Source organism: Urtica dioica, chromosome 1 (assembly GCF_054948205.1).
Source record: "Urtica dioica subsp. dioica isolate 48M chromosome 1, U.dioica_male_clone48M_v1_H2, whole genome shotgun sequence".
NCBI classification, from domain to species: domain Eukaryota; kingdom Viridiplantae; phylum Streptophyta; class Magnoliopsida; order Rosales; family Urticaceae; genus Urtica; species Urtica dioica.
The window spans coordinates 10,410,443-10,427,701 of NC_142756.1; the positions used below are offsets into that span (position 1 = coordinate 10,410,443).

General features: G+C 37.8%; 3 protein-coding genes across 3 annotated transcripts in view; all 3 read right to left on the reverse strand.

Annotated features, from left to right (window-relative positions):
* The window catches only part of LOC149407135 (callose synthase 7-like), an 80,245-nt gene that overhangs the window by 42,008 nt on the left and 20,978 nt on the right, over nucleotides 1-17,259 (reverse strand). Inside the window, exons 19-39 of the mRNA XM_089611388.1 lie at nucleotides 16,481-16,567; nucleotides 16,209-16,304; nucleotides 16,036-16,127; nucleotides 15,836-15,920; nucleotides 15,566-15,729; nucleotides 15,308-15,431; nucleotides 15,106-15,209; nucleotides 14,924-15,014; nucleotides 14,692-14,843; nucleotides 14,494-14,603; nucleotides 14,319-14,401; nucleotides 14,148-14,181; nucleotides 13,649-13,717; nucleotides 13,372-13,555; nucleotides 13,170-13,281; nucleotides 12,918-13,040; nucleotides 12,662-12,777; nucleotides 12,482-12,565; nucleotides 12,243-12,358; nucleotides 11,470-11,699; nucleotides 10,141-10,965 (exon numbers count right to left, since the gene is read on the reverse strand). Of these exons, the coding sequence (XP_089467514.1) occupies nucleotides 10,141-10,965; nucleotides 11,470-11,699; nucleotides 12,243-12,358; nucleotides 12,482-12,565; nucleotides 12,662-12,777; nucleotides 12,918-13,040; nucleotides 13,170-13,281; nucleotides 13,372-13,555; nucleotides 13,649-13,717; nucleotides 14,148-14,181; nucleotides 14,319-14,401; nucleotides 14,494-14,603; nucleotides 14,692-14,843; nucleotides 14,924-15,014; nucleotides 15,106-15,209; nucleotides 15,308-15,431; nucleotides 15,566-15,729; nucleotides 15,836-15,920; nucleotides 16,036-16,127; nucleotides 16,209-16,304; nucleotides 16,481-16,567 (3,081 nt within the window). The remainder of the gene's footprint in view (nucleotides 1-10,140; nucleotides 10,966-11,469; nucleotides 11,700-12,242; nucleotides 12,359-12,481; nucleotides 12,566-12,661; nucleotides 12,778-12,917; nucleotides 13,041-13,169; nucleotides 13,282-13,371; nucleotides 13,556-13,648; nucleotides 13,718-14,147; nucleotides 14,182-14,318; nucleotides 14,402-14,493; nucleotides 14,604-14,691; nucleotides 14,844-14,923; nucleotides 15,015-15,105; nucleotides 15,210-15,307; nucleotides 15,432-15,565; nucleotides 15,730-15,835; nucleotides 15,921-16,035; nucleotides 16,128-16,208; nucleotides 16,305-16,480; nucleotides 16,568-17,259) is intronic.
* Nucleotides 1,108-2,292, reverse strand: LOC149407138 (callose synthase). The gene is made up of 4 exons (XM_089611374.1): nucleotides 1,979-2,292; nucleotides 1,724-1,824; nucleotides 1,474-1,586; nucleotides 1,108-1,373 (listed from the first exon to the last, which is right to left on the reverse strand). The coding sequence occupies exons 1-4, from the start codon at nucleotides 2,076-2,078 to the stop codon at nucleotides 1,271-1,273; spliced, it is 417 nt and encodes a 138-aa protein (XP_089467500.1). The 5' UTR covers nucleotides 2,079-2,292; the 3' UTR covers nucleotides 1,108-1,270.
* Nucleotides 7,500-8,164, reverse strand: LOC149407139 (uncharacterized). The gene has a single exon (XM_089611398.1). It carries the CDS (start codon nucleotides 8,023-8,025, stop codon nucleotides 7,660-7,662), a length of 366 nt encoding a protein of 121 aa, XP_089467524.1. The 5' UTR covers nucleotides 8,026-8,164; the 3' UTR covers nucleotides 7,500-7,659.

A 17,259-nucleotide genomic window follows, 5' to 3' on the forward strand; every position in this document is an offset into this window, starting at 1 on the left:
ACGAATTTGCTTTGGATTTTGACAAGTTTGGCCATGGGTTTTTGTCTTGGCCGTGTGTATTGTTATTTGGCCGTGTGTTTGTGTCTGTGATGTTGTTGTTGTTGTTGTTAGTCTGGACTTGTTATTGATGATGATCTAAGATCGATAGGTTGAATTGATGTTTCGTCGCGGTGGTGATAAGTCGGAAACACGTTGATATTTTGGATTGTAATATGGTTGGTGAGCTTTGTTTCGTTTGCGAGTTTATTGTCAAGGGTCTAGGTACGGTATATGTGGGCTACGTAGAGCCCAAAACAGCGAGTTCGGGACGGCGAGGGCGTGACCGGGAGACGACGGAGCTATAGCGCGAGTATCGACGAGGCGAACAAGACCAGGAGAACGTCGAGTGGATACGGTGTTTCGGCTTTGGCTTGGAGGCTCGCGAGTGTCCGTTAGGATTTTATGAATTTTTTTTGTTGTGATGTGTTATCACGGGTTTTAAATAATTTTGTATACGAATCGTTTTGAGTTAACGTTTGGTATCTCGGTTACTCGAGTGTCGCGATAAGAAATTTGACTATGTTTTCCTTGAGATTCGGAGAAGAAAAGAAACGATCTTTATTTTGTTGGAGTTATTTTCTAATCTCATTTTGGATAAATGAAATTAGTTTTATTCAAGGAAGCACAAGCTCGCTTATTAGAGTTATTTCTCGGTTTTGAGAATTAGCATAGTTTCTCGTTCGAGTTTACACTTTCTCGTATCGTTTGAAGTTTTGTCTGAGAACTTGGATTCCTTACAGTGGATATGTCTTTGGGTCCTACGATTATTAAATCTAAACAATAATGTCATATTCATATTTATGATGACAAAAAAAATTTGTATTCAATCTAAACAATAATGTCATATTTATATTTTGTGTAGTTAAACTTATGTTTAAAAAAAAAAATTTGAGTTAACAAATTGTTTCCATGTACCAAACAGTTTTCACTTTTCATTTTTTCAAAAAAAAAAAAGTGAAAAGTGTATCAAAAGTTTTTCCAGTTTTTTCAATTTCTCAAAAACAAAAATGAAAACTGTACCAAACAGCTTTTTGAAAACAACTACAAAACAGTTTTTCAATACAACTACAAAAATTAGAAAACAGAAAACAGAAAACAAAAAACAGTTTGAGTTAACTACCAAACACTACCAAAATAATTAAGAGCCAAAGATAACTTAAGAACTAGCAGGCTATCTAATAAAGCTAATAAAACACACGAAATCCAATACAGTATACCGAATTCAATTAAATTAAGATAATAAAACCTGTGAATCAATCTGGTTTGGAGGTACTATTGCCTTGAGCACCTCGTAGAGTACAGTGGCGATTTCGCAGATCTTCGCCATCTCTTCCCTTCAAGTATAATTATGAAATAAATAAAAAATTTAATATTTCAGAAATAATAATTAAATTACAAACACGTATAGCATACGGCTAAAGCGAATTGTCTCACGGGTATTTTGTATGTTCTCCTTCCTTAATATTATTTTCGTAGAAATTTTGGTAAAACAAAAGGATCTCTTTGGCATCGTTTGGAGCGAGCTGCGGTGTCGTTTCGTCACTTTCCTGGTCAACATTGCAAAAAAAACAGTGAGAGTATATTTTTTACTTTATAGGGGACGAGCAAAAAAGTAGACGACTCTTTATTTTTGCTAAATGATTAAAGTATGCACGTATTTAAATGTGTAAGCTATTAACTTTACCTTTTCAAGTCTGTGCAATAGATCTGTCTTGAACTGTCTAACACCGAGTTCCCTTGATGTCAGATCTATCAAACGGATCTTCTCGAATGCATAAGAACCGCCTACATGAATTTATTTTTCTAGTTATAATACAAAGACACGAAGATTGACCAAATAAATAGCCCGCAGAATGAGAGCTTAATTATTATAGGATTTGATAGTAACTATAATAAATAACCAGAAAGAATGATTGGATTTTGTTTTCTTGAGACTTACAGAGGTAAGCGACCCTCGGGTTTTCCTTGCGGATCTTATTGGCAACACGAAGAATCGGAGCAATGGGAGCGAGTGACAACGGCACTGATTCACTGTCCATTATTCTTCACTTCTTGTCACTCTCTAGACCTCCTTATTGATCTTTTTTTCTTGCTCCATTAATTCAGTGAAGTTGTGAAAATTCTTCCATATGTAAGTTCTTATATAGTTTTAAAGTTAGTGTGAAATGCGTATGCTTAAAGGAGATACTTCGGGGGTGAGGAAGGTAAAGTAGTTATTCGTTGCTTTAGAAAAAAAATAAAATGAATTCTCATTCAAATAAAAAGAAGAAAAATGATCATGCACTTATAATCAAGCTGAGACATGGTGTTCTCTTTTTTGTTCTTTTGGCGTACGTCTTTCTACTTTTTAATTACATGTGTTTTAGCCTGCTTCTCTGCGAACTAATAACATCGAACTTTATTTATTTATTTATTTTTATCAATAAGATAACTCACCGGATGATATCAAATAATTATAGTTTATGATTAGTAATTTTAAATAGTAATAAATTCAAGCTTTGTACGTACAAAGACGGTTGTTAAAGTAGCCCACCTTCGATGTGGGGTTTCCTGATACACCTCTTTCCTTAAAATAGCATGAGGTTCTATCTTAAAACAAATTGGCAATATGAGTAGTAACTCATAACCTTTATAAGAAACACAAATGATACATCCACAGTCGATGTGAGACTTCCTGATAACAGTGAACTATAGTATACATAATACGTGTTTCATATTAATGTATTTCTTAAACTAAACAGTGGAAATAGCCTCCAATAACCGTTTTTCGTATTTTTTTTTCAATACTAGCCGCGGAACGTTTTTTTATTTATAAATAATCGTTTTAATTTTTAAAGCGTCTATTTTGTTTTTTTAATAAACATTAATAAGATTTTAATAATTGTTAACCAGATTTTAATAAATGCTAACCAGATTTCAATAACTGTGAATCGGATTTTAAAAACTGTCAACTAGATTTAAAAAACGGTCAACTAGATTTCAAAAAATGTATTAACCAGATTTCAATAACAGTTGACCACATTTGAAACACAAGGATATTTTTGTCCGAAAAAAGGAAGCGATAACTGTCGATTTTTTTAAAAAACATGAGTGAAATATGAAAAGTGACGTAAGTTTTAGGCTAATTATGTAATTTTTCTAATTAAATACTGCTTCAAACCAAACATAAAAATATTAATATTTTTGATCCATGATTGATGATCCTTTATGTAGATACAGAGACCTTGGTGTTAAATATTGAAGCGATTACTGCCATAGCCATTTCGTGATTAGGGCTCAGTTTTTCTCGATTAGCCCCCCAATATCCAAGCCTCTTTTCTCTTTCGACCTACAACAAACATCTAACGCGACTGCCGCCCACCCTTCTTTCTTTTCGAAGCCTTCCCAAAAGAAATTTCTCATAATCTTCTCCAAGTCTTTGGCCACTCCAATTGACATTTAGAAAATTGACATAAAATTAGTCGGGCGAAAGCCTCGCTTCCATCCGGCTAGTCTCTTAGCTACCTTGGAAAATACAGTGTCCCAAAAGGATTTACTTGGCGGATTACCTCCGAGTGGCATGCGGAGATAAGAGATTGGCCAATTGACCTTTTGACACCCCAGAGAAGCAACGAGTCTCTCACAATCTTTCGAATCGCAATTAATTCTCACAAGACTACTTTTATCGATATTGATTTTAAGGCTAGGCCCGAGTCTTAAAAAAAGACTTGATGATGTAGAGGAGATTCACCAAATTTAGAGTTAAATTCTCTAAGGGTGTGTTTGATTTGGGATAATGTTATATCACATTCCCGAGTATTGAGTGATATAAGACTATTGACATAATTGTCCCTATTTTAAAAGTTATATAAATACAGCATGAACTAACTTTAAAAATTATATTATATATACGTACATGTTTTTCCAAAGCTTTATATCATATGTGAGACCTACATAAATTTCAAGACCTCCCAAAAGACCTCAAGACGAGATAAGGAGATCACTCAAAAGATGTCTAACCACTTCGTTGTCTTCAAAGTGCCGCCTCTCGTTAGGCGAAAAGCGTCGCACTTGATACACAAACTCAAATCAGGACCCGACGGAACCAAGTCCAAAAAGGCTCCACAAGCAAATGCCGCACTCGGCTCATGACCCTTGTCACCCATCGCCACCCAGGCCTCATGACTATTGTCGCTCAACGCCTCGCCACCTCATGACTCTTGTCGCTCAATTCCACCTTGGCCTCCGTGGCTCCAAAAATCCCGACCCGCATGGTTTAGGGTCGCTCGATCCCTGTGATCGAGTCAGTTTAGGGCCCCGTGCCTCCAAAAATCCTGACCCCCGTGGTTCAATGTCGCTCGATCCCCATTATTGTGTCGCTTAAAGGCCATGTGCCTCCAAAAATCCGACCGCCATGGTTCAGGGTCGCTGGATCCCCGTGATTGTGTCCCTTAAGGGTCACGTGCCTCCGAAAATCCCGACCCCCGTGGTTCAGGGTCGCTCAATCCTTGTGATCGAGTCGCTTTAGGATCCCGTGCCTTCGAAAATCTCGACTCTCGTGGTTTAGGCTCGCTCGATCCCCATGATAGTGTCGCTTAAGGGCCTCATGCCTCCAAAAATTTTTATTCCCGTGGTTCAGGGTCACTGGATCCTCATGATCGTGTCGCTTACGGGCTCCGTGACTCTAAAAATCCCAACCCCCCGTAATTATGGGTTATCGCTCGATCCCCACGATCGAGTCACATAGCCCTCGTGACTCCAAAAATCAAAACTTACGAAGTTTTGCGTCGTTCGATCCTCGACTTCAGATGGCTTGGTTAAAATCGCCACCAAGTAGCATAAAACGCTATACCCAAAGCGTCGCGAGACGATCCAAAGATAGGAAAAGCCCTGGCCCAAGAGGTTTGAGCGCGCTTAGCCTAAAACCGAGATTGTCCCCGATCGTGAGCAGTTAATGATGTTGCACATCTTGGAGTAAATTTCAACTGAACCTGAAGAAGATCGATCAAGATTCGGTCTCGAGAAAAAGAAAGGCCATATGGCTCCAAAGATTTAGAGACAAATCAACAAAAATCTCAAAGTCAGATCCTCCGCGATCTAGACGAGCAATCCAAAAAGCTCAAAGTCATACCCTTTGCGATATAGACGAACACGGCTCCAAAAAAATGCAAAGTCAGACCCCTCGCAGTTCGGGCGGGCATACACAAAGACCATCAACAGCCTGAGAGGTTAATGTTATGTCGTAATTTTCTCAAAGAGAAAACGACACCCTCTTGACAAAAACGACATCATTTGGCATCGTCCTCGTCTGGCCTCATTTGATCTCGTTTGGCCTTGTCCTCGTTTGACCTCGTTTGGTCTCGTCAGACCTCGTTTGGCCTCTTTTGTCCTCGATTGGTCTCGTTTGGTCCCATCCTCGTTTGGCCTCGTCCACCAACCTCCTATAAATACTTCATTCATCCTAGAGTGAAAGCAAACCAATTCAAGACAATACATTCTAAGAGAAAAAAAAACTACAACTTCTCTCTCTCTAAAATTCTCTCTAGAGTTAAATGAGAACACTCCCTCTCTCATAATTAAGAGGAACTATCTCACCTCAAAACACAAAGAGGAATGATCTACTTTCTTTCTCTCTAGAATTGAAGAAGAAATATTTACGCTCCCAAAACACTTTTCTCTCATAACCCAATGCTAACCAAGCCAAATTATATTCCTTCTCTAAAAATATCCAATAGCTTGAGAAACCAATTCTCATGCTCTTAACTTAATCAGATGAATATCCCACCATACACTTCACGATTTCTCTTTTATCAGGGAAACCACGGCGACGAACTCACTCCCAGCGTGGAGTCGAGAGACGAACAAATTTATTTCCAGCGTGAAATCGAGCAAGAGACGACCACCCAAGCTCAAAGAACCTTCTTGAGAATAGTGACTTTCGGGTTCTCCCTAAGCCTTCACTATTCTCTCAAGACCGGCGGAAGGTGACCACTCCATCGTCAATCCAAAGGATCCTCTAGAGGATAGTGACTTTTGGGTTCGCCCCAAGCCTTCATTCTCCGGAAATCCACGGAAACGCGACCTCATCCTCACAAATTCAAGGACCCTCTTGAGATAGTGACTTTCGAGTCCACCTCAAATCTTCACTACTCTCTCAAGACCGACAGAAACCGATGACCTAAAATCGAGACACGTTGCAAGCTCGCAGTCTGACGCGTGTCCTCGAATGTTAATCGAAAAAACGCATTACCATAACCTAAATTATCTATAGTTCAATGTGTCTTTTCACGACTCTTTCCCAGATGTTGTGTGCTCATGGAAAGCCATCATCCTTAAGTTCCGATTGTTATATTTTCTTTGAAAGCATCAATACCTGAAGGAAAGACTGATATTCATAATCTCTAGAAGCTCCATCATGATCTTACAACACTTTGTTGAAATAAACTCTTGGTGGTTAGGGGAAGTGTAAAATTTCGGAGACCAATAAATATAATTATAAAAAGAAGATTAGAATGTTTGGGGGTTCACAACTTCAGATGATCTTCTAAAAGGAAGATTATATTTTAGACTCATTCATTAATGGCGAGACGCCTTTATTAAAAGTAATTAATTAAAATTTATAAGTTATATGCAAATAGTCGCACACAAAATAATTATACGGACTATCTAATTCGATAATAGTGTGATTATAGTAAAATAACCGATCATTCTAATTCGTGAAGCTAAATGTTTGCTAATCGAGTTAATTATTAAACTGAAGTCCAAAGGTGGTATGGGGTTTAAGAAATTTGATCTTATAAACCAAGCTCTTATCGCCAAACTTGGTTGGTTCCTTGCCTCTAATCACCAAGGCCTATGGGCCTCAAGCTTACGAAAAAAAAGTATTGCCGACTGGTTGATGGGAAGAACTGGACAACTCTCGGGTTCTCGTGACTGATTCGGATTTGGGGTAAAACTGGACAAGAACTTGTCCGACCGATGAAGCTGAGAAACTGTCGAAGGACTGCCGTTTATGAACGGTGCATCCTCGGTCAGATCAGCTTACTCTCGCTCCTGAGACACAGCGAGCCGCTGTGGACAAGAATCTGGAAGTTGGATCTTTCGGAGAAGATCAAGCTGCTCTTGGTGGAGAATTGCTTGTAACTGGTTACCGACCAGACCAAAGATGACCAGATTCGGTAGCTTCGTTCTTTGCGATGGTGCGACCGAGATTCGAATTCGATGTCCGACAAAGACGCGGTGGAGACAAGCTGACAGTGTTTATTTAGTGACACTCTCTTTAAGAAAAACCCAGGCCCTGTCGTCCCGTTCCCAGACCATGGCTCGTCTCTCTGGATCAAAAGACAAGAAGGCTGGTCTTGAGTTTACCCTCAATTTATAGCGTAGCAACAAAGAAATCATTGCCCTATTTGGAGTTTTATTTACTGATTTTTTTTTTTTGGATGTTAAGTACAGTACTAGAACCTCAAACAAAAGTCACATAGGAAGCCAAATATCTATATTACCACTATTAATTTATTCCCCTCTATTTCTGCTCGGCTAAACAGAGTCTAGTCTGGCTACACTGAAGAAACGAAACGAGAAAACAGAGGAGAAAAGGAAAACGCTACAAATTACGATGATGCCCCGACAGCCAGTGACTCAACGATCCAGCCAACCTGGCGGCAAAGACGACCCAAACACTCGGCGAAGCAAAGCCCTCTCTCTCTCGCCGCCCTTTCGGCCGGAGATGCCAAGCTTCGCCCTTCCGCGGCGTACTTCTTCGGCCACTTTCTTCCTCGCCGCCGTCAGCAGATCCGACCCCGTTCCGGCGGAGATCTCCTCCGTATCGGCGACGGAAGATCCGCTGCCCCACCACCTGTTCGACGCCGTCGAGAGGCCTCCCGACGGGAATCCGTGCTTGAATTCATCGGAGCTCGAGAGCGCTTTCGCTATGTTCGCGCTCAGGGCCATCATTGGCCGACCGGGGCTAGGGCCTGGGCTCGCGCTCTGCGGAGACTTCGACATCGTCGTCTTGGCTTCTCCGGTAACGAAGCGGAGCCCTAATTTCAGGGCGGCGATCGATGGAGTTTGAAGGGGTAGAATTGGAAGAGAGGATTAAATTTTGATATATTTATTTTTTTTGAAGTACAATGTTTGAGAAAATTAAAGGGTATGCAAACGCAAGTATTTGTTTGGGACGACAGAGAGGACAGAATTAATAAACGACAACGAATGTTTAAACGGCAGCGTCAAATGTTTATACCTATGACCTCCACAATCACAATGATTTGGGGATTGACATAACTAAGAGTAAATTATGGTGTTTGGACACATAATTATTTTTTTTTTTTAAAATGGCATATCTAGGAGTAGTAAAAGGAGAGATAAAACGTGGTCAATTGAGAGAGGAGAAAAAATTACCCATTTTAACCTCCATTTAAATCCGTAATTACAAAGTTGTACCACCTTATATATCTAACCCCCATTTTCTCTTTTCTCTTCAATCGAACCCAGCCTCTTAAGTCTTGAACCGAAGACAGCCCTCTTCTTCATCATCTTCGGCTCTCTTTTGCTAACAAATAAAAAACTGCCGTTTCCGATCCCAGTTTCAGCCTCAGTCATTCCCGCCGCTGTCCCACCTTTTTCGCCGACGTCTCTGTGTGAATAAAACTGCCGTGAAGAAATTCTTCGATCACCCATCAACCAGAGATCTCCGTTGGATCCCTGTAAATTTCGGACCCAGATCTGCATCAACCAATTCAATACGGGTCTCTAAGATTTTGTTGATAAAAAAAATCTGAAACCCAGATTGACATGCCAAAACCCATATTAAACGTTACTGAGTTTAGTTACAGATAAATCACTGAGAAATGTATTTTTTTTTTTTATGTTTAGTTATGTTTCTGTAACTAATTCCGCTAGTTTTCTTTTTTAGCTACTTTTTTTTTCTAGTCACAACCAAATTGGTTAGTCATGAAAAATTAGGAGTAAATTAACATATACCAACAAATTTCAACATCATTACAACCGATCCAAATATGCACCCAAACAAGTTTTGAAAAAATGACCTAAACTCACCGGAATCAGGTTTTCCTGCCTTTGATTAACGTCACAGTACGAATCAGACTCCTCGTCGTCACTCGCTCTCCGATGCTTTGAATTTGGGGTTCTATTTGCCGGAATCTTTTTCTTGGACCTAGACGACTCGGCCTCAGTTTTCTTTTCCGCTTTTTTCTTCATCGGCGACGATCCGACCCTAACACTCTGCCGCGGTGGAGTTTGATCGGGAAGTTTTGATTTTTGGTTTTTTTGGGAGTTTGCATGGCCTTTTACAAGCTTTCTTTTCGTCATTTTTGAGTAATCTGTAAATGGTACGGGGTTTGGACAAGGGTAATGGTGGTTGAACTTGGGGTTCGCGATTCGGGTTTGCGATTTGGGATTTGGGGTTTGCGATTTGGGGGTAAATTATTTAGGGTTAGGTATCAACGCACCCATAAAACCAGAGATCGTGGGAGAAACATGAAAAAGGAGAGGGAGGTGACGATGAACGTGAAGGAAAGAGAGGATGGCGGTGAAGGACTCGACGACGGTTTCGTTGGTTACGTTGAAGAGGTGGAGAAAGAAATGAACAGTCGCGGGAAGTTTGTATATAAGGAACCTTTATATGAAAAGAGGGAAATAATTAGGATCAAGGGCATATTTGTAAATGTACACATCAGATTCAAATAACTACTCTTAGATGTGCCATTTTTCAAAAAAGATAGTACGTGTCCAAACCCCATAATTTACTCCTAGTTGTCGCAATTTCTACAATGATTTTGGACAAAAATCAAATAAGTCAAATTTAATCCTAAACTGTGACTACATGAATTCAGCTATTACATTTAAATCCTTCATATTTTGTTTCTTTTTATTAGATAAATATTTACAAAACTAAAACCCTTTATTTATTTTTATTACCTATTAACATTTTGCTATAACACCCTTCATTTGTTCAATGTGTACGTTATCTTAATAAGTGATAGACACATGAGCTGTCATAAAAAAAAATACTAACAATTTTGATAAGAGACAGAAGATTTGGTGGCACCCATATAAAAGCAGGTCATGAATTCGAGTAACGATGAATTAAATACGTACCATCAAACCCTTGCTACGGTGAGCAATGTCAAGATGGTAGACGATTCCGTATTGGTAGACGAAGAAACGGAGAGCGAGAAAAACGACAAGCGATTTCCCGCGAAGGCTCATGTAGTTGAGGTACTCGTGCTCTCCTTCCCACCAAGACTCCCAGCTCTTCTCGGGCGCGACCCCAATCCCACCTTCGTTCTCGATCCAACTTTCCCACTCCCTCCACTTTTCGACCGTCGCCAGCCAATCGAAACACGACGGGCTGAACAAGAACGGCGCGAAAAGCCAGCTCACCACCAAGAGCCACAACGACACATCGCTGGCAAGGGAAAACACGTAATTCGTACTGCGGCGGAGCTTGTCCCCGTACGCGTGGCACACGATCAGTAGCACAAGAAGCTCCAAGCCCTTGACGAAGTGGCTGCGAGAGTAGAGCCTGTAGTTCTCGGCGAAGGTAGCCCGTGGGACCACGAAAGTGGTGGTGGTCTCTTCTTCCGACCGAATTAGGGCCTTGTTCGACGTTCCGTACAAAAGGGCTTTCCCGTAATGGTGCGCTTTGGTCCCCATCCGGAATGTGAAGAAGACTGGGGCGAGCTGGAGCTGCATGAAGACGAAGTCCCCGACGGCGGTCCGGAATGCCTTCTCGAGGCCGATCTCGATCACCATCGGTAATGTTAGAAAGAGACCCATCTGGATGACGAATTGAGTGGCAAGTGTCTCTACTAAGGCCATATTCTTTTGTATCGTCTCGCTCTTTAGGATCTCCTTCTCCACCCCGCTCATGATGATGTATAGGCGTCCGTATAGAAACACGTACACCGTCACCACTGCCATCTGAGACATCAAAATCATAGTTAAAGATGAAATTCGTTAGCATTAATGATCGATATACCGTTATTGATGGATTTACCAATTATTGTTTGTTCCATCCCAAAAGGAAGTGATGAGATGAGCAACCCATGACTTTTATATGGAGCACAAATGGTACATTTCAGTTAATGTGAGATTTCGTATAATTTTTCATTTTATGGATATAAATAGTGTTTTTGACAGAATTTTCGATATATATTTGGAAGAAATATGAAATAACAAACTAACGTTTACAATGCTTATCGACCTACCGACACATAAATTTGCTGAAATAACATAGATTTTGTACATATGGTCTAGCTCTTAACAAAAAGGCCAAATTAGAATTAATGTTAAATTTATTATATTAGCATAAATATTAAATCCAAGGTTAGCATAATTCATATGTTTACAAAATAAATTCGACAAAATATAGAGTTTCAAAGATTTAGATGTATAATTGGAAAAAAAAACTGTAAACTAACATACCATGGTACTAAAGTAGAAACCGACTGTGGTGTAGTACAATGAAAGCATTCTGAAGAAATCAAAACATCGTCCAAGCCGATGAACGTCGCGGCTCATGGTTTGTTCTCCGTTCCCACTTGCGTCCGTGGTGTCACTGAGCGATATCTGATTTATACCAACATCACACCACCTTCCCATTTGGATGTACTCGTGATGCGTTACAAGACCTCCTCGCAAAGTGGAATTGAACCCTAAAAGAAATTAAAACATTATGTAACTAGGAGCCAGTTTAGACGTTTGAGATTGCTATATAGCCAACATTAAGTAAATATTTGGTAAATAGCCACAAACATGAAGTGGCATTCCAAGTTTGCTCTTTATTGAAATAAAAAGATGGGGTATTTACGTCAATTTAAGCGTGTAAATACGTGGATGTGACTATTTACCAAATATGGTTGTATACCTAAAATACAAAAAAAAAAAATTCATTAGGTCATATTCTTATGTATCTTATCGATAATGTTTTACTCGTTCCAACTCCAAGTAGTTGATCTAGTTGTAAAGATGAATGCCATGATGTGTGGATATTTGCATGGTCTCACGTTCAATCCCTCGTAGGCTTATCCGGACGAAGCCCGGCTGCCCATGATTATAAAAAGAACAATAATGTTTACTCGTTTTTTCTTGTCTGGTGTCTGTGTAAAGTCCTTTGATCAACACGATGAGGACGATATGGTAACCAAAACAAAAAAGGATAGTGAAATGTTGAGAAAGCCCAACACTTTATTAGCTACCTGCAAACACATCATCCTTGACTCGGTTAATTACTTTCGAAGCTTTGCTAACACCTCCCCTGGTTATGTGAAAAAGTCTATCGAATATATCGTTGTGACCATAATGGAAACGTACCCTGAGATGGAATTATTTTATCAAATTAGACAAAATCTCATGATCTTATATAACAGATTGATATCCCAAAATTAAAAAACATGATTTAGCTCTGATAGATATGGAAAAAAAATAAAAGCATCACCTCAAAGGATTCGCCAAGATTCGTTGGCCAATAGTCGCAGAACTGTTCTCTTGATTGAACATGAGCCAAGAAAGCGATGAAATACTGAAGAAAAGATCAAGCAAGAGATGAAAGATTAGCTTAAGACTGTTACAATAATTAGTTCAGCAAGAAATAAATAAAATTAGTAGCTAGACTAACCTTCCAGTGAATATACGGTCCCTTATACCCAATATGGTCGGTTTTCTATTTGTGTGATGGATTTTAAATTCCTCCAATACATTTCTCAACTTAAAAGCTTCTCCAAAGTTGCTATCCTGAGATTAGTGTTATCTTACAATTATTTGAAAGAATTCAAAAGAAAAAGTAATGAACACAGACACATGTGACATCTTATTATGTTATTATATCATGTTCATGTTACTTTCAGATGAAAAAAAAGGGTAAGAAAAACTACTTGATTCGTGTCTATTTTCTGCAAAGCCTCTCCACGCGTAAAAATAATAGCGTGATTCTGATTTTCGGCTTTGGCCTCCCCGATATCCGTCGGCGGTCCTGGAAGCTTGATGCGATATATTTCCTACAAAAACGTAACACATTGATGAATTTCAAAAACGCAAAATCAATGTAATTCTTTTTCGCACTGTCAATTTAACAAGATTCATGGGATTGATTAAGATAATGCTTAAGAAAAATCTTTAGTTATTACCTCCTCAAAAGAGTCACCTCCTTTAACCAAAACCGAGTAATAAACCTTCTGATATTTTCCTTCTACCGGTTCCAACGCCGCGTGAATGTAAGCAACGCGCAGAGATGGATATCTGGATATAGGCACGTTTCATTTTTTTATTTTTATTTGTCTTAAAAGCACATTATAATCAAAATTCATAACGGTTTTGTTATGTACTCACGTCAACATCAAATTGAGGATATTTCTGTAACAATTTTTCTCTCGAGGATCCTCAGATTTTTTCAAAGCATCATAAATTTGACATGATACGACATAAGTGAACTTTAAATCAGCTACAGCTTTCACTGCCTTTTGGATAGACACATTCTCAGCCCTTGAGTCTGAGTTGAGTCTGTGTCTCAGCCCTTCAAATTAGCATGAGAAAAATGTAAAATGTTTTGGCACAATGATTAGGTGAGTGAAAATCCAGGAAAGATTGTAACACAACAATCACCAACCGTTTCGTTCAATGTATTCTAGGAAGCATTGCAGCTCCAAAGCCTGCCTATAGTACATAATTCCTCTCACTAGCAAAAAAAATTGACGAGGACACGTTTATCGAAAATAAATTTCTTTTATATTTTTTTAGATATCTTGTTTGGAATTCAATGAAAATTTGACAAAAAACAGAGTAGATGAATTATATATTTTCTTGCTATTGTTTGAATGTATGAAAGAAGTAATAGATTATGTATTATTGAATATTAAGATAGAAAAAGGAAGTACACATGGTTGGGATAAAGAAAATGAAATCCCACACCCATATAAATTTCCTTGGATTTTAATTTCCTCACTATTTTAAAAGGAAAACAGAATACACACTTGAAAATATACATTTGCCACCATATTTTCCCTCTATTTTCCCATAATATTATCTTATTTAAAATGCGTAAAATGTTAGAGATTTTTTTTCATTTGTAATTCAGGGTTCGAAGTGATGGTAATATTGAGCCGTACCGGTTCGGAAAAGTGTTTGTCCTCTGTAAGATACCTGTAATCAGAGAATAAGGAAAACAATTGCTGTATGTTTATCCACGTTAATAGGCTTTAAATACATATACCAGAGAGTAATAACCCTAATAATAAATGGACGTCTGAATTATTCTAATTCTAGAATATTCTAAATACCCATTGGCAAGTTAACTCTGTCTTTTCCTTGTTGGAGTACATTGAATGATTGCTTATTCGTTCCATGAAATTGCACCATTCATCTAGATTTTATACAGAAAATATGAAGCTCCATGAGATATCAACAAAATGAGAAGAAAAAAAATTAAAGCAGCTTTGAGAAATTAAACCTCACCGGGATATATTTTCTTCATGTAAAACAGAGTTGATATCCCATCCTTGTTTTCCTTTATAAGTTCCTCGTCCGTATAAACGACATCTTCTTTGTAGTACGGAGTCAAAACACTAAAAACCAAAAGAAAAGACGATGATAAGAAAAGAAAAAGAAGGAAGAAAATCACACAATTTATTTATTCTTTCCAAGGAGATGAACCTAAATGAAAACATGTTGCGAACTGTAGGAGCCGAAGGCATTCTCATGCAAAGCGAGTCCGCAAAGAAAGTGATCCGACGGCGAGCTTCCATGTTCATAGGCACAGATTTTGCTGATTCCCTCACTGTTAGAATCATGTGAAGCCTCTCAACCTGAGAAGGTCAAGGTATATCACAATGGATAACGATTCTAATTTGAATATGATGACGAGGCATGTGAAGTCAATAATTACCTTTTTCTTCACAGATTCATTGTTGAGGATTGAACGATTAATCGTCCCAAATCTCTCCTCTGTTTTGCTGCGATAATCTCTTTCCAATATTCTACAAAATGAGAAGAACGTACGAATTAACATTACATATTCATAAAGCCGTATTGAAGAAATCATTTTTTTGGGACAAGTCATTTTCTTACTCGTGTCCATTGATCATAAAATCATGAATGACAGTCTCCATAGCATCCTGTAGGGCATTAACTATCGGAGGAACGAAACTCTCATCTTTTTCATCATCAGAGAGCTGTCAAACATGATACGTTCTGTACTTATTCATCGAAGAACAAGTTGCGTGTACTTGTTTAGTACATAGAGCATAAAAAAAAGGCAAAAGACAGTTACAAGTTGTCTCAATAATTTGGTCAGCGAATCGCTCAGAGAGAACAGCGCGTACATCCGGAAATCATTCAAGAATCTGTTCATTTGTATGCTTTCCTCTATATTCATAAAGATGCTCCGTACAATCCTATCCCATACAAAAGATAAAAATAAAACAATATGTCAAGTTAATCATATGACAGCAAGAACATACTGCGAGCATATATATATATATATATATATATATATATATATATATATATATATATATATATTTCTTACATTTGATTAGAGTCATCACCGAGAAGAGCATACAACACGCTCCTGATTCCCTCATAGAATTCGACAACCGCTGAGAACATATATTTGTCGCTTTTAATCTTTCTGAATAATCCGACATCATCTCTGCCTCTGTTATGTCCAGCAATGTCTATCGCCGTAGAAATCTGCCGCGTTCAGAAATTAGATTTCGCAAGCAAACAGAAAGGGAATTCTACTATGAGTACAATGCTTCTTTTTGTTTTCAGAAGAAAAAAAATGAAAAACTAATACCTTACTGGCGAGCAAATAAGGAGGCCACTGAAAGACAGAAATATCGCCTGAGATATCACGAGGAGCGAGCAACAAATCTCTTTCTCTGAGATCAAGAATACCGCGTGGTAATAATTCAGAAACTCGTGAATTCAGTGATGATTTTTTTTTTTGTTTGTTTGTTTGAGAGGAAGAAATGAATATCAGAATATACATCGAACCTATTGCTGAGAAGGTCTTCCATCCGCATCGAAATTATTAACTCATTCCACACTATATAGAAATAGAAAATAGAGTCTTGCAGCAAACTCAACTGACATTATATTTATTTTGGTTTGAAAATTAATTACTTTTATAACAGATATACAACAAAGGAACAGGTAGCGATAATTACCCTATTTTCATTTGTAGTTGGTTGAGAAATTAGACGCTGTGTCAAAGCCAAATGCAGATCTTCGGATCTGGACTTCACTATCTCAAGCGTTCTTATCTATTGCGTATATATATAAAAAAAAAAAAAATAAAAAAAAAAAATAAAAAAAATAAAAAAAAAAACAACACATTTTATAGCAGTTCTAGTAGTCCCTTATACACTTGCACGAGATTAGTTATTAGTGTACGTATTCAATTTTATTTTACTGTCCGAGCAAAGTTTTCACCACTGACCTCACCCAAGTGGTTGATAGCTCCATGAATTACACCAAAAAGAGTAGAATATATGACGTACCATATTTGCACGTCCATGAAATAGACCTGATCCATAAAAAGGTAGAGTACAATAAGAAAGTGATAAACCAGGCATAAATAAATGGTCAAACTAATCAATGATCTTACTTGGGTAAAAATGTGTTTTCTTTGGAAGGTACAATAATTTTATCAAGGGCAGTTCAAAGTAGTCGGTAGCAAAATTTGATTTTCTAAATTAATCAACACTTGGTAATAGTTTTACAATCCAGCCATTAACCGAATTAAAAGAACAAATAATTGAGTAATCAAGTCACCAAAATTTAGAGATTCATCATTTTTGTAAATTTCAAGTAAATAACCATTATGATTATGTGACATTGTTTGGACTTTTTTGGCATTTCATTTATACCCTTTGAGTATGATAGTTATTTATAATTATAAATGAATATTTACAACTATTAATGTTTTTTTGGTTTTGTTATAAAATCTCGCGACTATTTAATTAAAATTTACCAAAAATTATTCATATGGCAAAACATGAGTTTTCATATGACTATATATTTAGAGAGCCCTTAAAATAATTAACAAGACCGCGACTCCTTATGCTTAGTAGTTCACATTTTTAAAGTGAATAAATAAAAGAAACATACCAAACTAAAAAAGGAATACAATCAACCAATTGATCAATAATAAAAAAAAAAAAAAAAAACCTAATTCACATCCTATGATTTAGCAATTTTTTATTTTTAATCTCTCTC